This window comes from Haematobia irritans, chromosome 3 (assembly GCF_050003625.1).
Source record: "Haematobia irritans isolate KBUSLIRL chromosome 3, ASM5000362v1, whole genome shotgun sequence".
Lineage (NCBI taxonomy): Eukaryota > Metazoa > Arthropoda > Insecta > Diptera > Muscidae > Haematobia > Haematobia irritans.
In genome coordinates, this window is record NC_134399.1 from 230,503,344 (window position 1) to 230,523,030 (window position 19,687).

The 19,687-nt window shown below is 34.2% G+C and overlaps 1 protein-coding gene across 2 annotated transcripts in view; it reads right to left on the bottom strand.

The window, feature by feature from the left end:
• The window catches only part of Neto (Neuropilin and tolloid-like), a 212,425-nt gene that overhangs the window by 89,226 nt on the left and 103,512 nt on the right, over positions 1-19,687 (bottom strand). For both annotated transcript variants that reach the window (XM_075298439.1, XM_075298440.1), the window contains exon 2: positions 15,839-17,073. In XM_075298439.1, coding sequence (XP_075154554.1) covers positions 15,839-15,935 — 97 coding nt within the window. In that variant the 5' untranslated portion in view covers positions 15,936-17,073. The remainder of the gene's footprint in view (positions 1-15,838; positions 17,074-19,687) is intronic.

A 19,687-nucleotide genomic window follows, 5' to 3' on the forward strand; every position in this document is an offset into this window, starting at 1 on the left:
CCAAAAAAGCAGAAAGTTCAACGTTGACTAAAGCAAATTCGTTAGATTCCCAAATGATTTTTTTCTCTACTCTCAGTCTATGTTTTCTTTTATACAAATATACCAGATGTATGTATATATACATTTTCCGTGTTTTCGCAACGCATTATGAACATCTTAAAAAGGTGGATTACAATTTAGGTAAATTTTCTTATGAGGTAAACATATTTTCCAATAAAATAGTTTACTTTTATACCCATACCAGGAGTTACAAGTTAATGCATTTGTTTGCACACGGATGAAAACGACTGTTTCTCATATGTTTGGCTATAAACATTATATGTTTGGAACACAAATTTTTAAACACAATATTTTTGAGTGCAAGCGTATAATGTTCATAAAATAGCATAACATGTTTGGGACATATATGTTAATATGTTAGAACATATTATGTTTGGGACATAAAATGTTTGTAAATATAATATGCTTGGATGCAAACATATATTAATTTAGAAATAGCCTATAAATATATATGTGTTTAGTAGCTTGGAGCGCTATTTAACAGGGAGCGATATTGAATTAAGTTGGTGGTTGTTGCTTGTTATTACAAAATTAACATTTTATTTTTCCTTGGGCAATTGATCAGCTACTTCTTTGATCCTTACAAACTGTGTGGTCCGCTTTTCGAATCCCCGTCCGGCAAAAGGTAAAATTAAAATAAAAAAAATCATACAATTGAATAATTTCTTCTACAATGTTTGTATTACAGAAAAAGGTGCTAAGAACTAAAAAATCTCGTGGAAGTGAGAAAGATGTGGGGGAATATACAATTTGGCAGAAACAAAATTTTGAGCATTCAGGTCGAAAACCTATGTTGTTAGCACCTATATTACCTGTGTATTTTCATAATTCATTATGATTGTAAATATATAAATAAATAAATAAAATTTTGAGATTTTTTTAAGCATATAATAATTTTGGGTGCAAAATGCTTCCAAACATATTATATGTTCATATAATAACATATTGTTTTTTGGAAGACAACATTATTGAATTTGGATGCAAAAATACAAAATGTTTGGAACTTAGACTACCCAAACAAATATTGTTTAGACCAATATGCTTTCAAACATATTATATATTGGAAGAGATCAAACATATAAATGTTTGGGCAATACCCAAAAATGTATATGCTTGAAGCAAAATATGTTTGGGAGTATATGTTAGAGAAGCGATTTTTTGTGAGCGTGCAATACCCAGAAGGAGACGAAATAGACACAGGGTGTCTTTGGCAATATTGGTCAGGGCTGGCCCTTGAGTCGATTTAACCATGTCAAGAATATTTTGTCGTCCACGGTGTGTTAGATTACATATGGTGGATATTGGTTCCCAAGAAAAATTTGAAGCATTAAAAGAATTCCGTCACTTACTGAAGCGCTATAATTTCAGGCCTACTTTTATCAGCGGTAGTTACACGCAGAGAAGGAAATGTTATTTTTGACGGTGAACATAGAACATTTTTGTCGCCAAAATGTTGTTTTATCGGCAAACATAGAAATGATAATCAGGCAACAGGTAAAAATTTTAGGCTTTCGTCTACGCTATTGTCGAAAAAAACAGAGCTTAATTTGTATCGTTTGGGTAAGTGCTGGAGTTAGTCTAATGTTTTTAAAATCTTTACAATTTTTCACTGGGTTGTTGCAGGCTCTCTAACAATTCCAATATGATACCAAATGCACTTTAAAAGTTTTACATTACTTTTAAAAGTCAAGAAATGTGTATCTGAGAATGAAGCCAACCCATTTTGTCGGTGACGAAAATTACTGAATCTTGTCCGCCTGTTCGTTCAACCGTCTGTCTGTGGACACATCTTGGTAATCAAAGTCTAGGTCGCAGGTTTAGTCCAATCGACCGATTTAGATTCATATGAGGCCAAAACTTTACGCTGAATTACGTGAAATTTTGCAAAGTAGAATTAACATTCTAATAATCCTCTTGTCAACTTGGAAATGTTTGTCTGTTATATGATACACATGATACATGTAAATCTATCTAAGTGCATTACCAAACCAATCTTGTCATATAAAAGTAATGAATTTATAAAATGCGTTCATCCACAACAAAAGTGGTTCGCTCACATATAGGTATTCTTCTGGAATCGAACATGCTCAAATATTTTTCAAACGAAGTTTTTAATGAAACTATTCAGGAATTTTTAAAAATGATCCTATTAGTAAACACTTTATATATGATAAGCCGTTTTATCGAAACGATAAATAATAGGACAACGTTGAGAAAACGGTCCTAATAGCGTTATCATAAATCTTTAATACATGTTTTTGTTTTGAGAATTTCATATTTCTTTTTGTTGAAAATATGAAAAGACTTGTATTTCACATACTAAGAACTTACACAAAGATAACAACATTTTAATGAAGAAAAATCATAAATTTACAAAGCGAACTTATCAGAAGTGAGAACGTTTCGGTCGATTTACAAAAAAAAAAAAAAAAACTCCCTACGGCGCAATGGAATGCAGTTCCATTGAAAAAAAAAAGAAAACAAAATATAAAATTTCCATTTCACAACTCGCAATGCTTCCTAACAAATGCACAAAGGATAACAAACGAATATTCCCCACACGAACATGAAATCACCTCAGTGTTCATCATTTCTTCTTTGTTCAGAGCCATGGTAAATCCTTGTAGGTGCTTCTAATATCAATACACTCACACATCATTACATGGACATTGTTATGTGTATTTCGATGTATTCAACAGTGAATACTTTCTAATTTGCCTTTAATCCTGAAACATTTGAAATAATTCACTTTCTCCTACTCTCACTCTCGTTCTCATATGCCCTCCCTCTCTCTTTCTATCTGCCTGTACGATTTGATGTTACACTGTATTTGGGGGTATACATTCTTTGTATGTGTTCTTTCAGCATTGTTTCTACGATTTTGCACTTAAATCCTTGGCCATTGTTATTCTAGACGTAGCACAGCAAAAGGATAAAATCCCACATAAATAAACCACAAACCTAAATTCCACTGCTGGCACCATAGTGTGGTATCCATTTTTGCAGAAACTCCTAAGAATTGACATGAATTGAGAATTATAAAACTCAATGATAGAGTAACGAAATTATTAAAAAAAAAATCAAATTGTTCTGACTTTTACTTTTGATTACACAAACGGAAACCTTTTTATTTTCGATATATTGAAGAATAACTATGAATAATGAGGGTATGATCCTTGAGGTACTAGGCAGTGCGATCCCCTCCATATTCTGGTCAGATTAAGTTTTACCCAATACTAGATATGGAAATTATAATATCCACTTTGTCAAACAAGCGGACTGACAGCCGCGATGGCCAAAAATCAAAGGCAAAACAATTCAATTAATCTACTATAACATCTTTTTTTGACATACTTCAGTACGATAAAATTAGGATGATATAGATTATACCATTTGTATTTATAGTGTAATTTCCGCAATATTCATATGGAATAATAACCAAGTTCAGAACCTTCAGCATTTTTCCTATACCAAAATCAAAAATTTCCAAATGAGCATTTTAAAATTTTGTAGAATTTTGTTTGAATTTTTTAATATTTTGGTATATTATTCTTTATACTGCTTAATGTGGGATGCAGCACTAATACTTGCAGAGCTGTTACTGGATGCAACATTTGTATGAGCCCTGCAAACATTTTCTATCGAAGGAATGTCGAAGTTGTCTCGATAAAACTTCCATAGGCGATATCGTCTTCTTATCGAACTGCAAGCCTTTCGTTTTCAAGTCAGAGGCTCTGTGCTACCAGCAAGCGGGGGGCTGTTTAATAGTGTTTTTACACACTTTCAAAGAGGTGTCATTGAAAAATTTGCTTTATTTTGTTTCAGGCTCACTTTGACTATTCAGTCCATTGTGATACCACATTGGTGAACTTCTCTCTTATCACTGAGTGCTGCCCGATTCCATGTTAAGCTCAATGACAAGGGACCTCTTTTTTATAGCCGAGTCCGAACGGCGTTCTACATTGCAATGAAACCACTTAGAGAAGCTTTGAAACCCTCAGAAATGTCACCAGCATTACTGGGAGCCACCGTGGTGCAATGGTTAGCATACCAGCCTTGCATACACAAGGTTGTGGGTTCGATACTTGCTTCGACCGAACACCAAAAAGTTTTTCAGCGATGGATTATCCCACCTCAGTAATGCTGGTGACATTTCCTGCGTAGTTAAAATAATTAACTTCTTTTTAGAAGTGCTTTTAAAGTTGTGCCTTTACAGCAACACCCAATTTTTTTTTTTGCTGGGAAAAAGTGTGGGACAACTTTTAATTGCTTTTTTTTTTTTAATTAATTAATTAATTATGTTGAAGTCTTATTTTTTATTCATTTTTATGAAATAAAACATTAATTGAACCTATAACTCCAGTCTATTAATTTTTTGCAAGGGGGCTATAGCCCCCCCCCCTAGGAAAAATGTCTAGCTACGCTAATGGATGTGTTTCCTGAGAATCCAAAAAACGAACATTTTTAAGCCAATCTGGTTTTGGTTTACTGTTCGAAAATATGTTGATCCCAGTAAAACTTTCCCTATTTTCCTATAATTTTATATTAAATATTTATTATCTTCAATTAACCCTTTCACTACCGAATTAAACCTAATGTTAAAAACTTTCAATTTTCCTCTGTTTCTACTTGTACTAACAACATGTAGAAAAAATATTGCAATTTGGAAGGCCTACCTCAGTTATTTATAAAGCTACATGTGTTTGTTCTGAAAATTTAATTCTTGAATTGTGACCAAATGGCCATACGAAACTAAACGCTATTTGACCTGTAATATCTGTTGAAGTGTTGGAAAAAAATCAAAAAAGAATATGAAATAATGTGGGCTATAGCTTTTATATGAATATGCATTTAATAGAGTCGTACAGTAGAAAAATTGTCTCAAAATTGTGTACTTTTCGTTTATTGTCAAGAAATGTTATGAAAATACATTTTAGTGCCCAGCAATATGGAAAATATTTATCACTTATTTAGAGTTAAATATCATTGAGAAAAAAATCGAAACTAAGTGGGGAAATAGAGTTTGGAGTCGAATGTCCTCTGTAGATGACATAAATAGTGAAAGGGTTAAAGGTTTTTTTATTGTTTTCTGTGTATGCAAAAAAAAATATTATAATTAAAAAATGTTTCTGTGCTAACAAAATTGTATCTTCACCTCTAACATTTGCTTTTGCGTACCTCCCCAATAAACATTCTTTGTAATACATGTGTGCTTATTAGAGAATATACATTTTGGTAGAATACAAATATATACTTATAAGTTGAAGTATAGTCGCATTTAAGGATTCTACAAAAACAAATACAAACAAATAGATATGGCATCTTGATGAGAATGCCCAAATATGTTTTGTATAGAGAGAGAGAGAAAGAGAGAGAGAGAGTATATCACTTCAAAATTTATTCCTCGGTGATTATTGCTCTTCCTTTTGTCAGTGAGCTGTTGTAAATGTAAATTTATGATATGCCGTCGTCGTCGACGGCAATATTATCGACATTTTCCCCCAATGGAGGGGTATAAAGAGCAATTTACTTAATAAAGACGCCTCTATGGGCAGAAGGACAATTCCAGTGGGTCTTCAACGAATCGAAAGAATTTCCAGTTGCGGAAACAGCCCGGCACGTACATCCTTTTGAGCTTCTAGAAACCTAAAATAGAAACAGGCACATCCCTACATAATGTCCTTGTGGTGAACAATGAAACGGATTTCTCGATGCAAGATGTCAATGTGTACCTAAGCACTGGAGTGGAAAGAAAACTGATCCTTTTGTGAGCGTGCAGTCGGTGATGTGTAAAATGCTTCATCTTTTTGGATTTAAATAGAAGAAATTTATTTAATTAGTCATAGCTCTGTATATTTTTCGAATGTGATTTTTGTTATAATTATCACTAAAGGGATAAGAATCCAAACGAAGGCAAAATCAACTGAATTTAAAAACGGTCATGTATGAATCTTCATGAAAACATGGAGATAATTTACGAGATTTAAGATCTTTTGGACATCTCTAATTTTTTAATTAATTACAAAAACTTTATCACAAATAAACTTTGATTTAATGAAAATCAAGTTCGGCACAAAATAAGGTGCTGGAAGAGTTTAGGTCCAAAACGACACGTATCGAATTGGGTTTACATAGGTTCATGTTTTGTGTGTAGCACCCATATAAATCGATTTACCGATCTAGTACGAGGGCGGTTCGGAAACTTCTTAGCCTATCAATGAAAGAGAATAGTTAGTTTTTCAAAAATATTTTTATTTTTCAATATAATCTCCTGAAACTTCAATACACTTAGTCCAACGCTTTTCTAGCAACTCTATCCCTTGATTAAAATAGTTTTCCTCAAGGTCTTCAAAATAGTGGTTTACAACTGTAATTGCATCTTCATTTGAGGTAAAACGCTTGCCAGCAAGGAATTTTTCTAGATATGAGAACATGTAGAAGTCACTGGAAGCTAAATCGGGAGAATAAGGTGGGTGGTCAAGCCACTCGTACTTTAATTCGTTGATTTTAGCCATTGTTGAAACACTCTTGTGCGCTGGTGCGTTGTCTTAATGAAAAATTATTTTTTTGTGTTGTAATCCAGGACTTTTTTTCGAATTTGTACATTTAATTGACCCAAAAAGATGCAATGGTACTCTGAATTTATTGTTTTACCCTTTTGCAGATAGTCAATCAATACAATACCTTTGAAGTCCCAAAAAACCGTGTCCATAACCTTACCAGCCGATTGAATTGTTTTAATTTTAAAGAAAATTTCAGAATTATTAAAGCCAAATTGCCCGTAGTCAAACAAAATTTTCGTTAAAACTAGGTAACTATACACCTAGTTTTAAGTAGAATCACTTAACTTTAAGGACATGAAATATTTTTCAGTGTACAATGTCCAACTAACACTGGCTATAGATAAACATTCCTCAAACAGCTTGTTTTAGGATATTTGGAACCATTGTGCGCTGTTCAAATGGCAAAGCACCGATTATTAAGCCGATCTCTATTCCAAGATGAGAAATATGGAAATTACAAAAAAATGACGCTTGTATAAAGAAAGTCCACTCAAATACCTCGCCAACTATGAGGTCTACATGTACCTAAATCTGGCTGGCGTAAGATATATATGGGAGTTATATAATAATCTGAACCGATTTCAAGCGAATTCGGTATCTTAGGATATATATGGGTGCCATATCTAAATTTAAACCGATTTTCACCAAATTTAGCACATTTTAAAGTTACGCTGAATGAGTTTATTTTTTACAAAACAATAAAAGTTTAGTTTTCAGACAAAAAATGTATCTTTTGTTTTGTAAATCGCTTGAACATCTTAGCTTTTTGACAGCATAAGTTTTACAAGTTTTAGCCACCGTGGTGCAATGGTTAGCATGCCCGCCATGCAGACACCAGGTCGTGGGTTCGATTCCTGCCTCGACCGAACACCGATCTAGAGATTTGACTTCCTGAGGACATATGTTGGGTTAGGTATAATGAAATCGCGTTATTTTGAACTCACTTTGACGCTTCAGTGGGAGAGGGAATAAACCTCCGCTGACAACCATTTTGGTGTTCGGTCGAAACTGCGATGACCTTATGATTTTTCATATACAAGGCGGGCTTAATAACAATTACATCACGGTGGCCCTCGACCATAATGTTTAAGGGAGGTCCGATATTATTAGTTCACAAAAACTTGAACATAGTTTTTAAATGGATTTAAAACCTGGACCTTCATAAAGTGTTCGAGACTGCCCCAAAAATCCAATCTTCCAACAACAGAGTTCCACTTAATAACTCTAGTAAAATTATGTACTTGTTCAGCCTATGGAAGGATTTTGGGATAGAGTTAATGTTGTATTCCATCAATTTTATTTATTTATACAACTTCATTTAACCCTTATACTACGTTGGGGTCATTTGATAACCCATATGGTATTTTTCAACACCGCATATCTTACTGTTCGAATATAATTAAAAATTTCTATCACTCAGTGCATTAATTGGTAACATATGCTGAATTCATGCTGAGTAGTAAGAACTTTTAATTATAATCCAAAAGTAAGAAATTCGGTGATGAAAAATACGACCTAATACCCAACGTAGTATAAGGGTTAATCTTTAGCTGACTTAGAAAAAGAAATTTCCTTTTATTCCCAATTGTTTTAAAAGTTATATTTGTTTTTCTCTAAATTTAACTTTAAAAAATACTTTTTTATTTGTTACTACAACTAATTTAAAACTGGACAAATAAAATTGTTGACATCAGTGCTAAGGTTTTTTTTTTTCTTATTTGAAATTTCCAAGCGCTTCATCATTTGAACGTAGCAAATCTCATTGTGCCAGTTCATGAGATTCCTGTAAATGTTAGAACATTCCTGCGAATGTACGCATTAAGCCATAATTACAGATTACTATACGTGTCATTATTTGTTCTCAAATGGAACAATTTGCCAATTAGAGAAAATATCCTGTAGCTAACACCAGTTGTTATTGTTCATCTCAGCTACTGTGTCCAGCTAAATATTGCAATTATTTGTCATGGCGCGTGTTTGCGTGGGTGTTTCTTTGTATGTGGACTTGATGTTTATGATACCACAATATCTTCTGTCCAAGTGGCTAAAAGTGTGAAAAACAAGAAGCCCATGTTCAGGAAAACTCTCATTTGCTGAGGTGAGAGTATCCCACCAAGTTGGAGGATATCGCACTTATAAACACCTCCTTGTTAGTTTGTGTCTTTGCGAGTAGAACAATGATTGTGCTATTTGCATATTATCCGGGAGTCTCGTAAGGTAAGTAATGTCTATGAGATTCAGTAATTTTATAAACAAGGGTATGAGTGGGAGAGCTTTTCTAATGTACAATATCCTAATCAAATTTGTAACATTTTCAATTTCCTTCCAAGATGCGGTATATCCAATCCCAACCCAATTCACGATACGACCAGCCAAATGCTATAAAAAGCCTTAAGAAATGAGAAAATTTCCAACTCACAGTGAAAATAGATGACATTAGAAAATCATCTCGATTGAACGATGAAAACGATACAGGGGTTTAGTATTTTTAAATTCGTATACGAATTTAAGATACATTTCAACTGTGCTAAATATTATTTGGAAATCCAAAAGTAAGCTCCCCAAAACTGGACGAAACGTATTTTTCTAGAAATTAGGTCGCTTTATTTCTTTAGTTACAATTAGGTATCGAATCCGAAGGTTATGTGGAACTTCGTATTCTTTTTGATCAAATGCTAGATGTTCTGTGCTTCATGAGAAATACTCAAATGTTTACTGTATTACACTATTTGATCAGGTTATAGTAACATTGTTTGTGGATCGCATAACGTATTCACAGAATAATATAATTTTAGTACCTTTTTTTAGTATGTTTTTTTTTTTCTGGAATTTCAAGATCATTTTTAAATGTGAATAAAACAAGGATTAAATTATTCTATTATTTTCATCCAACGTTTCGCTGGGATCATTTCCAGCCTCATCAGGGATGATTTTTTGTTGGATATTCACTTTAGTGTCAATTATATTTGCAAAAAATTACGTCTAGTAAAAACAAGTATATACGGCCGTAAGTTCGGCCAGGCCGAAGCTTATATACCCTCCACCATGGATTGCGTAGAAACTTCTACTGAAGACTTTCATCCACAATCGAATTACTTGGGTTGCGGTATCACTTGCCGATGGCAAGGTATCTTAAAACTTCCTAACACCGTAATATATACCACATAGCCCATACGTGGTATATATTAAACTAAAAAAGGCCGATTAAATACGTATATAAATAAGTTTAAAGTTTCTATAGAAATAAAATTTTGACAAAATAAAATTTTGACAACATTTTCTATAGAAGTAAATTTGGAAAAAAATCTATAGAAATAAAATTTGGAAAAAAAATTTTTATAGAAATAAAATTTTGACAAAATTTTCTATACAAACAAAATTTTGACAAAATTTTCTACAGAAATAAAATTTTGACTAATTTTTTTTTTAGAGATAAAATTTTGACAAAAGTTTCTATAGAAATAACATTTTGACAATGTTTTCTATAAAAATAAAATTTTGGTAGATTATTTTTTGCTCGAGTGGCAACCATGATTATGAACCGATATCATATGCTGACCCCACGTACCAAATTTCAACCGGATCGGATGAAATTTGCTTCTCTTAGAGGGTCCGGAGGTCAAATCTGGGGATCGGCTTATATGGGGGCTATATATAATTATGGACCGATATGGACCAATTTTGGCGTGGTTGTTAGAGACAATATACTAACACCACGTACCAAATTTCAATCGGATCGGATGACTTTTGCACCTCTAAGAGGCTCCGGAGGTCAAATCTGGGGATCGGTTTATATGGGGGCTATATATAATTATAGGCCGATATGAACCAATTTTTGCATGGTCATTAGAGAACAAATACCAACACCATGTACCAAATTTCAGCCGGATCGGATGAAATTTGCTTCTCTTAGAGGCTCCGCAAGCCAAATCGGGCGATCGGTTTATATGAAGGCTATATATAATTATGGACCGATATGGACCAATTTTTGCATGGTTGTTAGAAACCATATACTAAAACCATGTATTTCAAATTTCAGCCGAATCGGATGAAATTTGGTTTTCTTAGAGGCTCCGCAAGCCAAATCGGGGGATCAGTTTATATGGGGGCTATATGTAATTATGGACCGATATGAACCAATTTCTGCATGGTTGTTAGAGACCATATACTAACACCATGTACAAAATTTCAGCCGGATCGGATGAAATTTGCTTCTCTTAGAGCAATCGCAAGCCAAATTTGGGGGTCCGTTTATATGGGGGCTATACGTAAAAGTGGACCGATATGGACCAATTTTTGCACGGTTGTTAGAGACCATATACTAACACCATGTACCAAATTTCATCCGGATCGGATGAAATTTGCTTCTCTTAGAGCAATCGTAAGCCAAATTTGGGGGTCCGTTTATATGGGGGCTATTCGTAAAAGTGGACCGATATGACCCATTTGCAATACCATCCGACCTACATCAATAAGAAGTACTTGTGTCAAGTTTCAAGTCGATAGCTTGTTTCGTTCGGAAGTTAGCGTGATTTCAACAGACGGACGGACGAACGGACGGACATGCTCAGATCGTCTCAGAATTTCACCACGACACAGAATATATATACTTTATGGGGTCTTAGAGCAATATTTCGAACGGAATGACAAAGTTAATATACCCCCATCCTATGGTGGAGGGTATAAAAATAACTTAAACTAATATCACAGTAAAACTTATTTTGTATGGTATGAGTTCATAACCGGAAAAAATGGATCAAATTCAGATATAGGTCCCATACATACATATGTATCGCCGAATTTTTAAAAATGTGGTCATATTGCCTTTATAATAAATAAAGGCAATATGACCACATTTTTAAAAATTCACTATAGAGATTCACTAAGGAACTTAATTGCTATTCACTTTTTAGTTAAAAAGAAACTATAAAGAAAATGTCCTCAATTTGTTTTTTACTGAACTGGCATTTAACGCCTTACGGAGTTATACGAAAATGGTCGCAAGTTTTACATCGACTTTTAAACCACAGTGCATAAAAACTCAAGCAGTTTGTCGTCACTTTTTATTCATTATACTCGAAAAGTTAACAAGTAAGAAAATAAAATGAAACTTTTAACAGCAACAGTTTTTTTGTCGCCCTAAGCATTTCTTGTTTAAGGAATGATGGGCGGGGGTCCATCACTTGTCTAACATAAACACCAGGTGATATGAACGAAGAACTGTAGACACGAGAAATTGCGTCCTGGTTGTTAAAAAAAAAACTGGTTTGGGTTGGAAATTATGTTAGCTGAAGTAGATTTAATTTGAAACCATTTCATGCCATAGTTAATGGCGTAATCATCCTCTTCTCTCTACGCAGCGACACCGCTGTCACTTTCTTTGTTAGGTTCCGAAAAAGTTCAATCGCTTATTACGAATGGTTGAATACTGTGTACAAAGCAATTCCCGCAACTGTTATAGTGCTTTCGACCATCTCGACCATCTTTTCTGTGGGATTAACAATAATTTAAAATTTTAATTATTGCCCATAATAGGAGAATTCAGCGATGCCCTCAATGGTGAAGCATTTTCATTGATGCGGAAGTAAGTACGAATTAATTACCAAACAATTGCTCCTTTTTACTTTGTTGTGCGGGAGCTTCTCCAGCTGCCATAGAAGATCTCAAGTTCGTCATACTTAGCCAGTGTGTTGAGAGCGAATACCATGCCACAATCTTCACTGCATTCACATCCTTTTGTGTAAATACAATTTTCCATTTTCTCGAACATGGCAAGGTTGATGGCAAATGGAAGCCAAGAGTGATGTTCAAATTGAATCATTCAATTAAGATGCAATGCAACGGAAGCAAGTCTACAAAATAATGGAATTTCTTTGGCAAAATTATGAAAATGGGCGAGAGTAAGTACACTGCAATCGGATTAAGACATTTTTTACACGTACAAACTGAATCTTTAAGGTAGGACACGTATACGTATATCACATATTTACAGATTTAAGATTTTGCACCTGTTTTACAGTGATGAATGAAAAAAGCAAAAGAGTTTTAATTTGTAATTAAAGCATTTTCACACAGTATTTATCCAAAGAAGTGGAGAGTTTAAGTAAGGACACACTTAAGACACAATTCTCTTTTTTTAAATTTGAGTTTCGTGTACTTAATAGTAGAGAAATAAATTGAATTTATTAGCTTTTTCTGCTTTATTCTTCATATGCTATCAAAGTCTTTTAACAACGTGTTAAAGAAATTCAAATTTAGACTGGTCTTCAAGTAAAAATTATGATATGTTTCAAGTAAAAATCGTCTTTAATATAAAGTATTGGAAAACATCTCATACTTTTGAATGATTTTTTGCTTAGTATGGCAACAAATTTAATGATAATTTCATTAATTTTGAAGAATTTTCAGAATTATTAAAGATTTTATTATTTAGAATTATTAAAGACGAGTTGTGTTTAGTCAAACAAAACTTTCTTTCATGTAAAGATACCCATTTTTGAGACGAATCTCCTAACAATAATGGCAAAACAACTTCATGGAAAAATCTATCGCCTTTTGGACCGGAAAACAAACTTTATATCAGAGAAAGGTATTTTAAAGACATTAAATCTTTGGCCTTACAACAATATATTTTTGCATTGACTATACACGGAAATAAATGTACGTGATATTAAAGATTACGCAACCTAAATTTTAGGATGCGAAATTTACAAAATATTAAGGACAAATTTGATTAAAATAATGAAAATTTAATTAAAATAAAGTTTATAAACTTTGCTGAAAATTTTGAAAATTAGGGTCCCTCCGTTAAAGGTGCATGTTTCTGAACTAAGAAATTTTCCATAAATTAACTGAAATAGAACTTTAGTATTAATATAAAAACGTTTCAAATATAGGCTAAGATTTATTTTGAGGATTTAGTGTCTTTGGATTACAATTTTTGGAATTAAGAAAACATATTTTACTTTGAAGTATCCTTTATAATTTGGATTTTTAAACTGGCATTTGTTTGTACTTGAGTACCTTTATTAATAAACCGCGAAAAGAAAATGAAAATTTGATAAATGAAGTCTGTATCCTAATTTTAATTTTATTAGTCCTAGATTTAAAACCAGATAGATCGCTAAAAAATTTATTTTTAAAGAATCCGCATCTTTGGCTCGGAATCAATTCCAAAATTCTCAAGGGAAGGTCAAAATCTTTGAATCCAAGTAAACTTTTTTTGAGTGTAGTAAATGTAAATGTGAGTGATCCTCGAATCATTTGAATCTTCTTAAAATTTTAAATTTTGGAGGAGAACAACCCGCAACTTCTTTACAAACAATCAGTATTTGCACTGAAAAAAAAACTGTTCCCGGTTCCAAAGAGTTTTCTTTGCACTAATGATTTTTGTATTGATTACAAGCAAGTAAAGATACCTTTAAGATTCAAGTATCTTTTAAATTTGGGCCTAGCGTACTTAGTTCTAGGAAACAAAATTTAATGTATTGTTTTTTCTGCTTTTTTCGTCATGTGCTACCAAGTTCCTTTAAATATTTCTTAACATGAACTTAAGTGTCTAAATTCAGGCTCAACTTGAAGTAGAAATAGTGGATGTTTCAAGTAAAAAACTATTTTTAAGATAATATATTGAAAATTATCACCAAACTGTAAAGACAAAATGACTTCATTGAAAAGTTTATCAGATTTTTGGAAAAAGAACCAAACAACCGAACGATAGCTGATGTTGTGAGCTATGCCCCAATATAGAGCAGCTTGTAGACAGCACTGATATAATTGCTACTTTGCAGCACTCTCTTGAAATTTATCATTTATTTCAAAATTAATTTTGCGCAGCCAAATAATCGTGGCTCTGTTGGTTAAGCTATTCTTGTAGTTTAGCTGAAATCAAATCAATAAAAATGATTGAAGAAGAAACCAACAAGAACAAAAACAAAACAAATGAGGAAAGAGGAAGCACGTTCAAAATAAATGAACTCAAATCGATGGTTTGACTTTGGCAAAGGAAAAGTGATATCTTTGTGCACATTTATTAAGGCAAAATCGACTATCAAAAAAACTTTTTTTTCGAGAGGTTCAATTGTAATTCACTTTGCGTTTAGTGAATTATCCGAACTTAATCGAATAACTGGTGGTTGATAGTTTCGCTGCCAGTAGACCAAATTGACACCGATTTGACGTTAATATTCGGCTCCGGGTTGGATCTTTCGAAATGGAGATTCTCAAAGGGATATAAACATTTTGTAAAGTATGATGTCACACTGAAAAAAAAAAAATATTGTCGTGAGACCAACGATTTCATGTTCTTAAATGCTTTTTTTTTCTTAGCATAGAAGACGCATTTCTCTGATATAAAGTTGTTTTTCCTTGTCCGAAAGACTATGAACTTTTCTATAAAGACTTTTTTCCTTATAATTAAGTGATTCAAATTAAAATTGACTAAGGTCTACTTGTCTTTAATAATTTTTGTAAAATTCTTAAAAATTAAAAAATTATCTTTAAATTTGTTGTCGTTTTGCATCTTCACAAAGGTATCCTTACTTCAATTCTCCGCTTCTTTATCTCGGATTCAATACCAAAATCATTAGTGTAAAGACAAAATCTTTGGAACCGGGCATACTTTTTTTCAGTGCAGATACTATAAGTATATGCTACAAATGACTTAGCTTAGACTATGTTTGTCTTAACATACAACAACATCATTACGTTGGGTTGTCCAAGTAAGAGTGTTGTTTATTGTATGGGTTTCCTAAACAATTTACAATTTCTACCTTCGAAATAACAACAAGGGATAATTCTATGTCAAAAGGAGATTATTTTGTTTGTTCAATAGTAGCGGCAATAGCTTGCTTGCTGTTAGCAGTCCAATTTCTTTGACATATTTTAAATAATTTTATTGTCGATGTAATCTATAAACTCAGGGCTTTTAAAACTTATATAACGAACATTATGGAACTTCCTTTGGACGATGTGTAAACTATTTTCGATTGCTGAAGACATCGATGTTACCATGGCCATACTTTGCTTTCTTCCTTTTGTCCATGCATAATTGTTCCCATAAATTCCATTGAGCAATGCTGAACAGACAACGAGTTATGGCCGAAACGCAGTAAAGTAACAGAAAGGAAATATCCCCTCTATGAGTAAGCAATAAAACACACCAAAAAGAAAGGAACCCAGTGGATGGGGAAAAAAAAAACTAAGGAATCACTTACCGTGAATAGCACTGGAGACCATTAACAGCATCATCAGCCAACTGCGGCAGTAGCAACAGAAACAGCAACCACACGACGCGCTACTACAGAGCTTCATTATTTGTGAGACTACGCCAGCGGGTGTGTGCTGTCTCCCCCGCCACCTCGATACCGATCACCAATCCAACACACGCACGGCCTCACGATGGCCCACTATCACTGCTGACAGGAGTCAGCCACAGCCTCGACCACAGCCTGATGATTCAGAAGCACTTAATGGCAACTGCACAACACCACCCTCACGCAACACCACTCCAGTCTACGGTCGTATGATAGCTGCTCCCTACTCGTTTCAGAAATGGTGCCTTTCCCAAAAACCTTTGGTGAGGACAATCAATGTCCGACCACCAGTGGACCACTTTGTTAGGGCTGAATGGCTAGATGATGTATTAAACAATTGCAATTCCCTGATAATGGCACTATGCCAGTCCAACAAGCATTCGCACAAAAAGGCTTGAGGACACTTAAGACATCCGTTAGTTTTTCCACACTCACTTGCTTCTCACAATCCGGGAAACGTTTGCAATTTATGGACTGTATTAAGAACAGACTATGCAAACGTGCCACTGGCAGCTTCTGTCGCTTCCGTGACGAACTGCCTCGTGTAGGCGTTAATGGATGCGTGTGGAAAATATTTGAATGGTAATATTCATTCGTCCGTTCCGTTTCCGCTTTTCCATCCACTACAGTGATATTGATGATTCTGATTGTCGCTGATGAAGGACAAGAAGTTTATTGCTCAACCCTGTGGGCCAATTCTTTTCACTGTCAGTTGCAACTGGTGGTGGCCACCATGGAACATGAAAAGTGGCAGAAGTGATCGGCCACTAGCTCTTCTCCCAAGATTTCCTTAATTTTATGGCTGATTGGTGTGAAGTGCTTGGCAAATGATTGAAAGATGTTCCTCACAATGGGAGAATTTGCACGTAATACTCCGTTTGGTTTCCTTTGTATGTGGCTTAATTGATGCTGCCACACAATGATTTCGCACTTCCTGCAACTGGTTGCACGAAATAATTATCACTTAGTATTTAGTTCGCGGTTGGATGTGACGGCGACAGGATTTAGTTCTGCTTCAAAGATTGTGCTTCTCTCGTTGCCTCTTCGTCGTCGTAGTAGTCACGTCTATTTCTTATCCGTTGGCTCATAATTAATTTCTCTTCCTTGCGTTATTGCCGTGCCTGCGGTAGTTTAATCTGCAAAACATTAATAATACAAGATGAAAAAAGATGAGGGAATTATGGCAACAAAAACACAACAACAACAACAACAAGAGGAATTATTGCAACAATAATAGTCAAAGGAAGGCAGTGGGCGAAAGAGAATAAGACAAATGATTTCCCTAGTTGGGGTTGACTATTAACAATTGTGTGCACCCTATAAAAGCAACCGGAAGAGAATGTGCAAATGGATACATTATGAATACTTCCATCTCCTCTGGGATATTAAGCATTCCGAGGTAGGGAAGGCTCCACCCCCAATATTAATGTATATCCTCGAGAAAATACAATGATTATTAGCTACTATATATTTGGGAAACATTAAATCATTCCTTCATATGATTTTAAATCATTTTTTTTTTTTTATTTGGGGGACTGACAAGAAATATAAGATGTGTTTTGGTTAGAAGTGTACGTTTTTCGCAATCATCGTCATATCGACACAGATAATTTTGTGTATTCTCGAAAGTAAAGAATATTGGAAAATTGGTGAAATATATCGAAATAATGATTTCCGATCATACTGGAAAAATTGATCTAAAAATATTATATTTAGAAGAATCATATGATTCCTCGATAAACTAGTCGAATGTGATCATCACATGAGATACTATAAACAAAATCATGTTGTTTGTTTGGAAGTTCTTCCTAAATTATTACTTTTAATCTACATGCAGAAATATTTTTCTAGATATAGGCTTAATTTTCACTTCACAAGTAGTGTTTTGATGTCATATGTTATATAAAAATCCAGCAGATGGCGAAAAATATGACAGAGACGAACATTGACATTTTTTTTTAATTTTTCGTTCTGAATCATCAATAATTCAGAATTTTCTTTGTATTATCAATACAAATACACAAATTGGAATGGTGCGAAGGTTAAAGGAGATGGACGTAAGGGCGGTTGGTGGGGCGACATCGCACAGTGCTTCGAAAACCGTTTTCATTAGTTCCAAGACATTCGACCTTAACCAAGGAATGCAAATCTGCAAGATTAGTCCTAAATTTAATAAAAACATTTGAAGCTAAGATTATAAACTTTCTTTTAATTTAAATTTTTTCTTTAATATTATGAAAAATGTGTGTACCAAAATTTAGGTGCATAATCTATTATATTAGGTCAATATTTTTTCAGTGTGGATATGAAGAGATATGATTATGCGTAATTAGGCATACAAAAATTAATAAGTTTCAGATATATGTGTTACATCGTTGGAATGGTTTTTTTATTGTATGGGATTGTATGCATCGCCCTCTCGCTTCGATTGTCCGGAGAGTAGTGTTGAGCTACTGTAACTTTATTGCTACGTCCTAGGTAATACGCCAATAGGACGATGGTTAGGTTAGGTTATGTGGCAGCCCGGTGTATCAGGCTCACTAAGACTATTCTGTCCATTGTGGTACCACATTGGTGAACTTCTCTCTTATCACTGAGTGCTGCCCGATTCCATGTTAAGCTCAATGACAAGCGACCTCCTTTTGTATAGCCGAGTCCGAACGGCGTTCCACATTACAGTGAAACCACGTAGAGAAGCTTTGAAACCCTCACCACCTCACCAGCATTACTGAGGTGGGATAATCCACCGCTGAAAAATTTTTGGTGTTCGGTCGAAGCAAGAAGCGAACCCACGACCTTGTGTATGCAAGGCGGGCATGCTAATTATTGCACCACGGTGGTTCCCCAATAGGACGATCGATCACCTGGGAAGATTTATGCATTGTTGGACCCGGAGAAGACTTGCCGCAATACTGAAAAGAAGTACGGCATAATAATGATACCTTATGTGCCAAAATCAATTTCTATTGTTCCAAGAAGCCGAATAGGAAGATTGGTCACTAAAGGAGTTATATATTTCTTTTTAAACCCAAGAAATATATAACTCCTAGATTTTTAATTGTAAGCTTACCGCTGCCGTGCTTTCAAGAAGTTTGATCGAGAGATCGGTTTCTATCAAAATATGAATCGATTTATACGAAATATAACACAGCTTTTTATGGACACCAAATACATATATATTTCCAATTTCATGAAAATCGGATAAAAATAGCGAAGTCTATATGGTCAAGAAGTCAAATCCAAGCATCGGTATATATGGGGGCTACATCGCAAAATGGATCGATGGGATGCCGACAAAAAAAGATTTTGTTCAAAATTTCAGCACGATAGATTCATTATTGAAGGCTGTAGCGTGATTACAACAGACAGCCAGGCAGGCGGACATCGTTATATCGTATTCTGCTTGATCAAGGGTATATAGACTGTATAGGGTCGGAAATTGATATTTCGATGTGTTATAAACGGAATGGCAAACATCATCATAATCGTATGGTGGTGGATATAATAATTTTGTACCCTATTTAAGCATATTTGTAAATAGAAATTAGCCAATCTTCACTCCCGAGAAAAGTATCCTAAAACCAAACGTGCCCCTAATGCGAGCGGCTGGTAATTGAGGGCAATATGGCAAATTTTGTGAAAACCAAACATAATTTAAATCAATAACGTTGTACCGCCTAAGAAAGATATATAAGCATATATATATGAGAGATATATCGAACTTTCGAGAGACCTGCTTGATAATTTTTG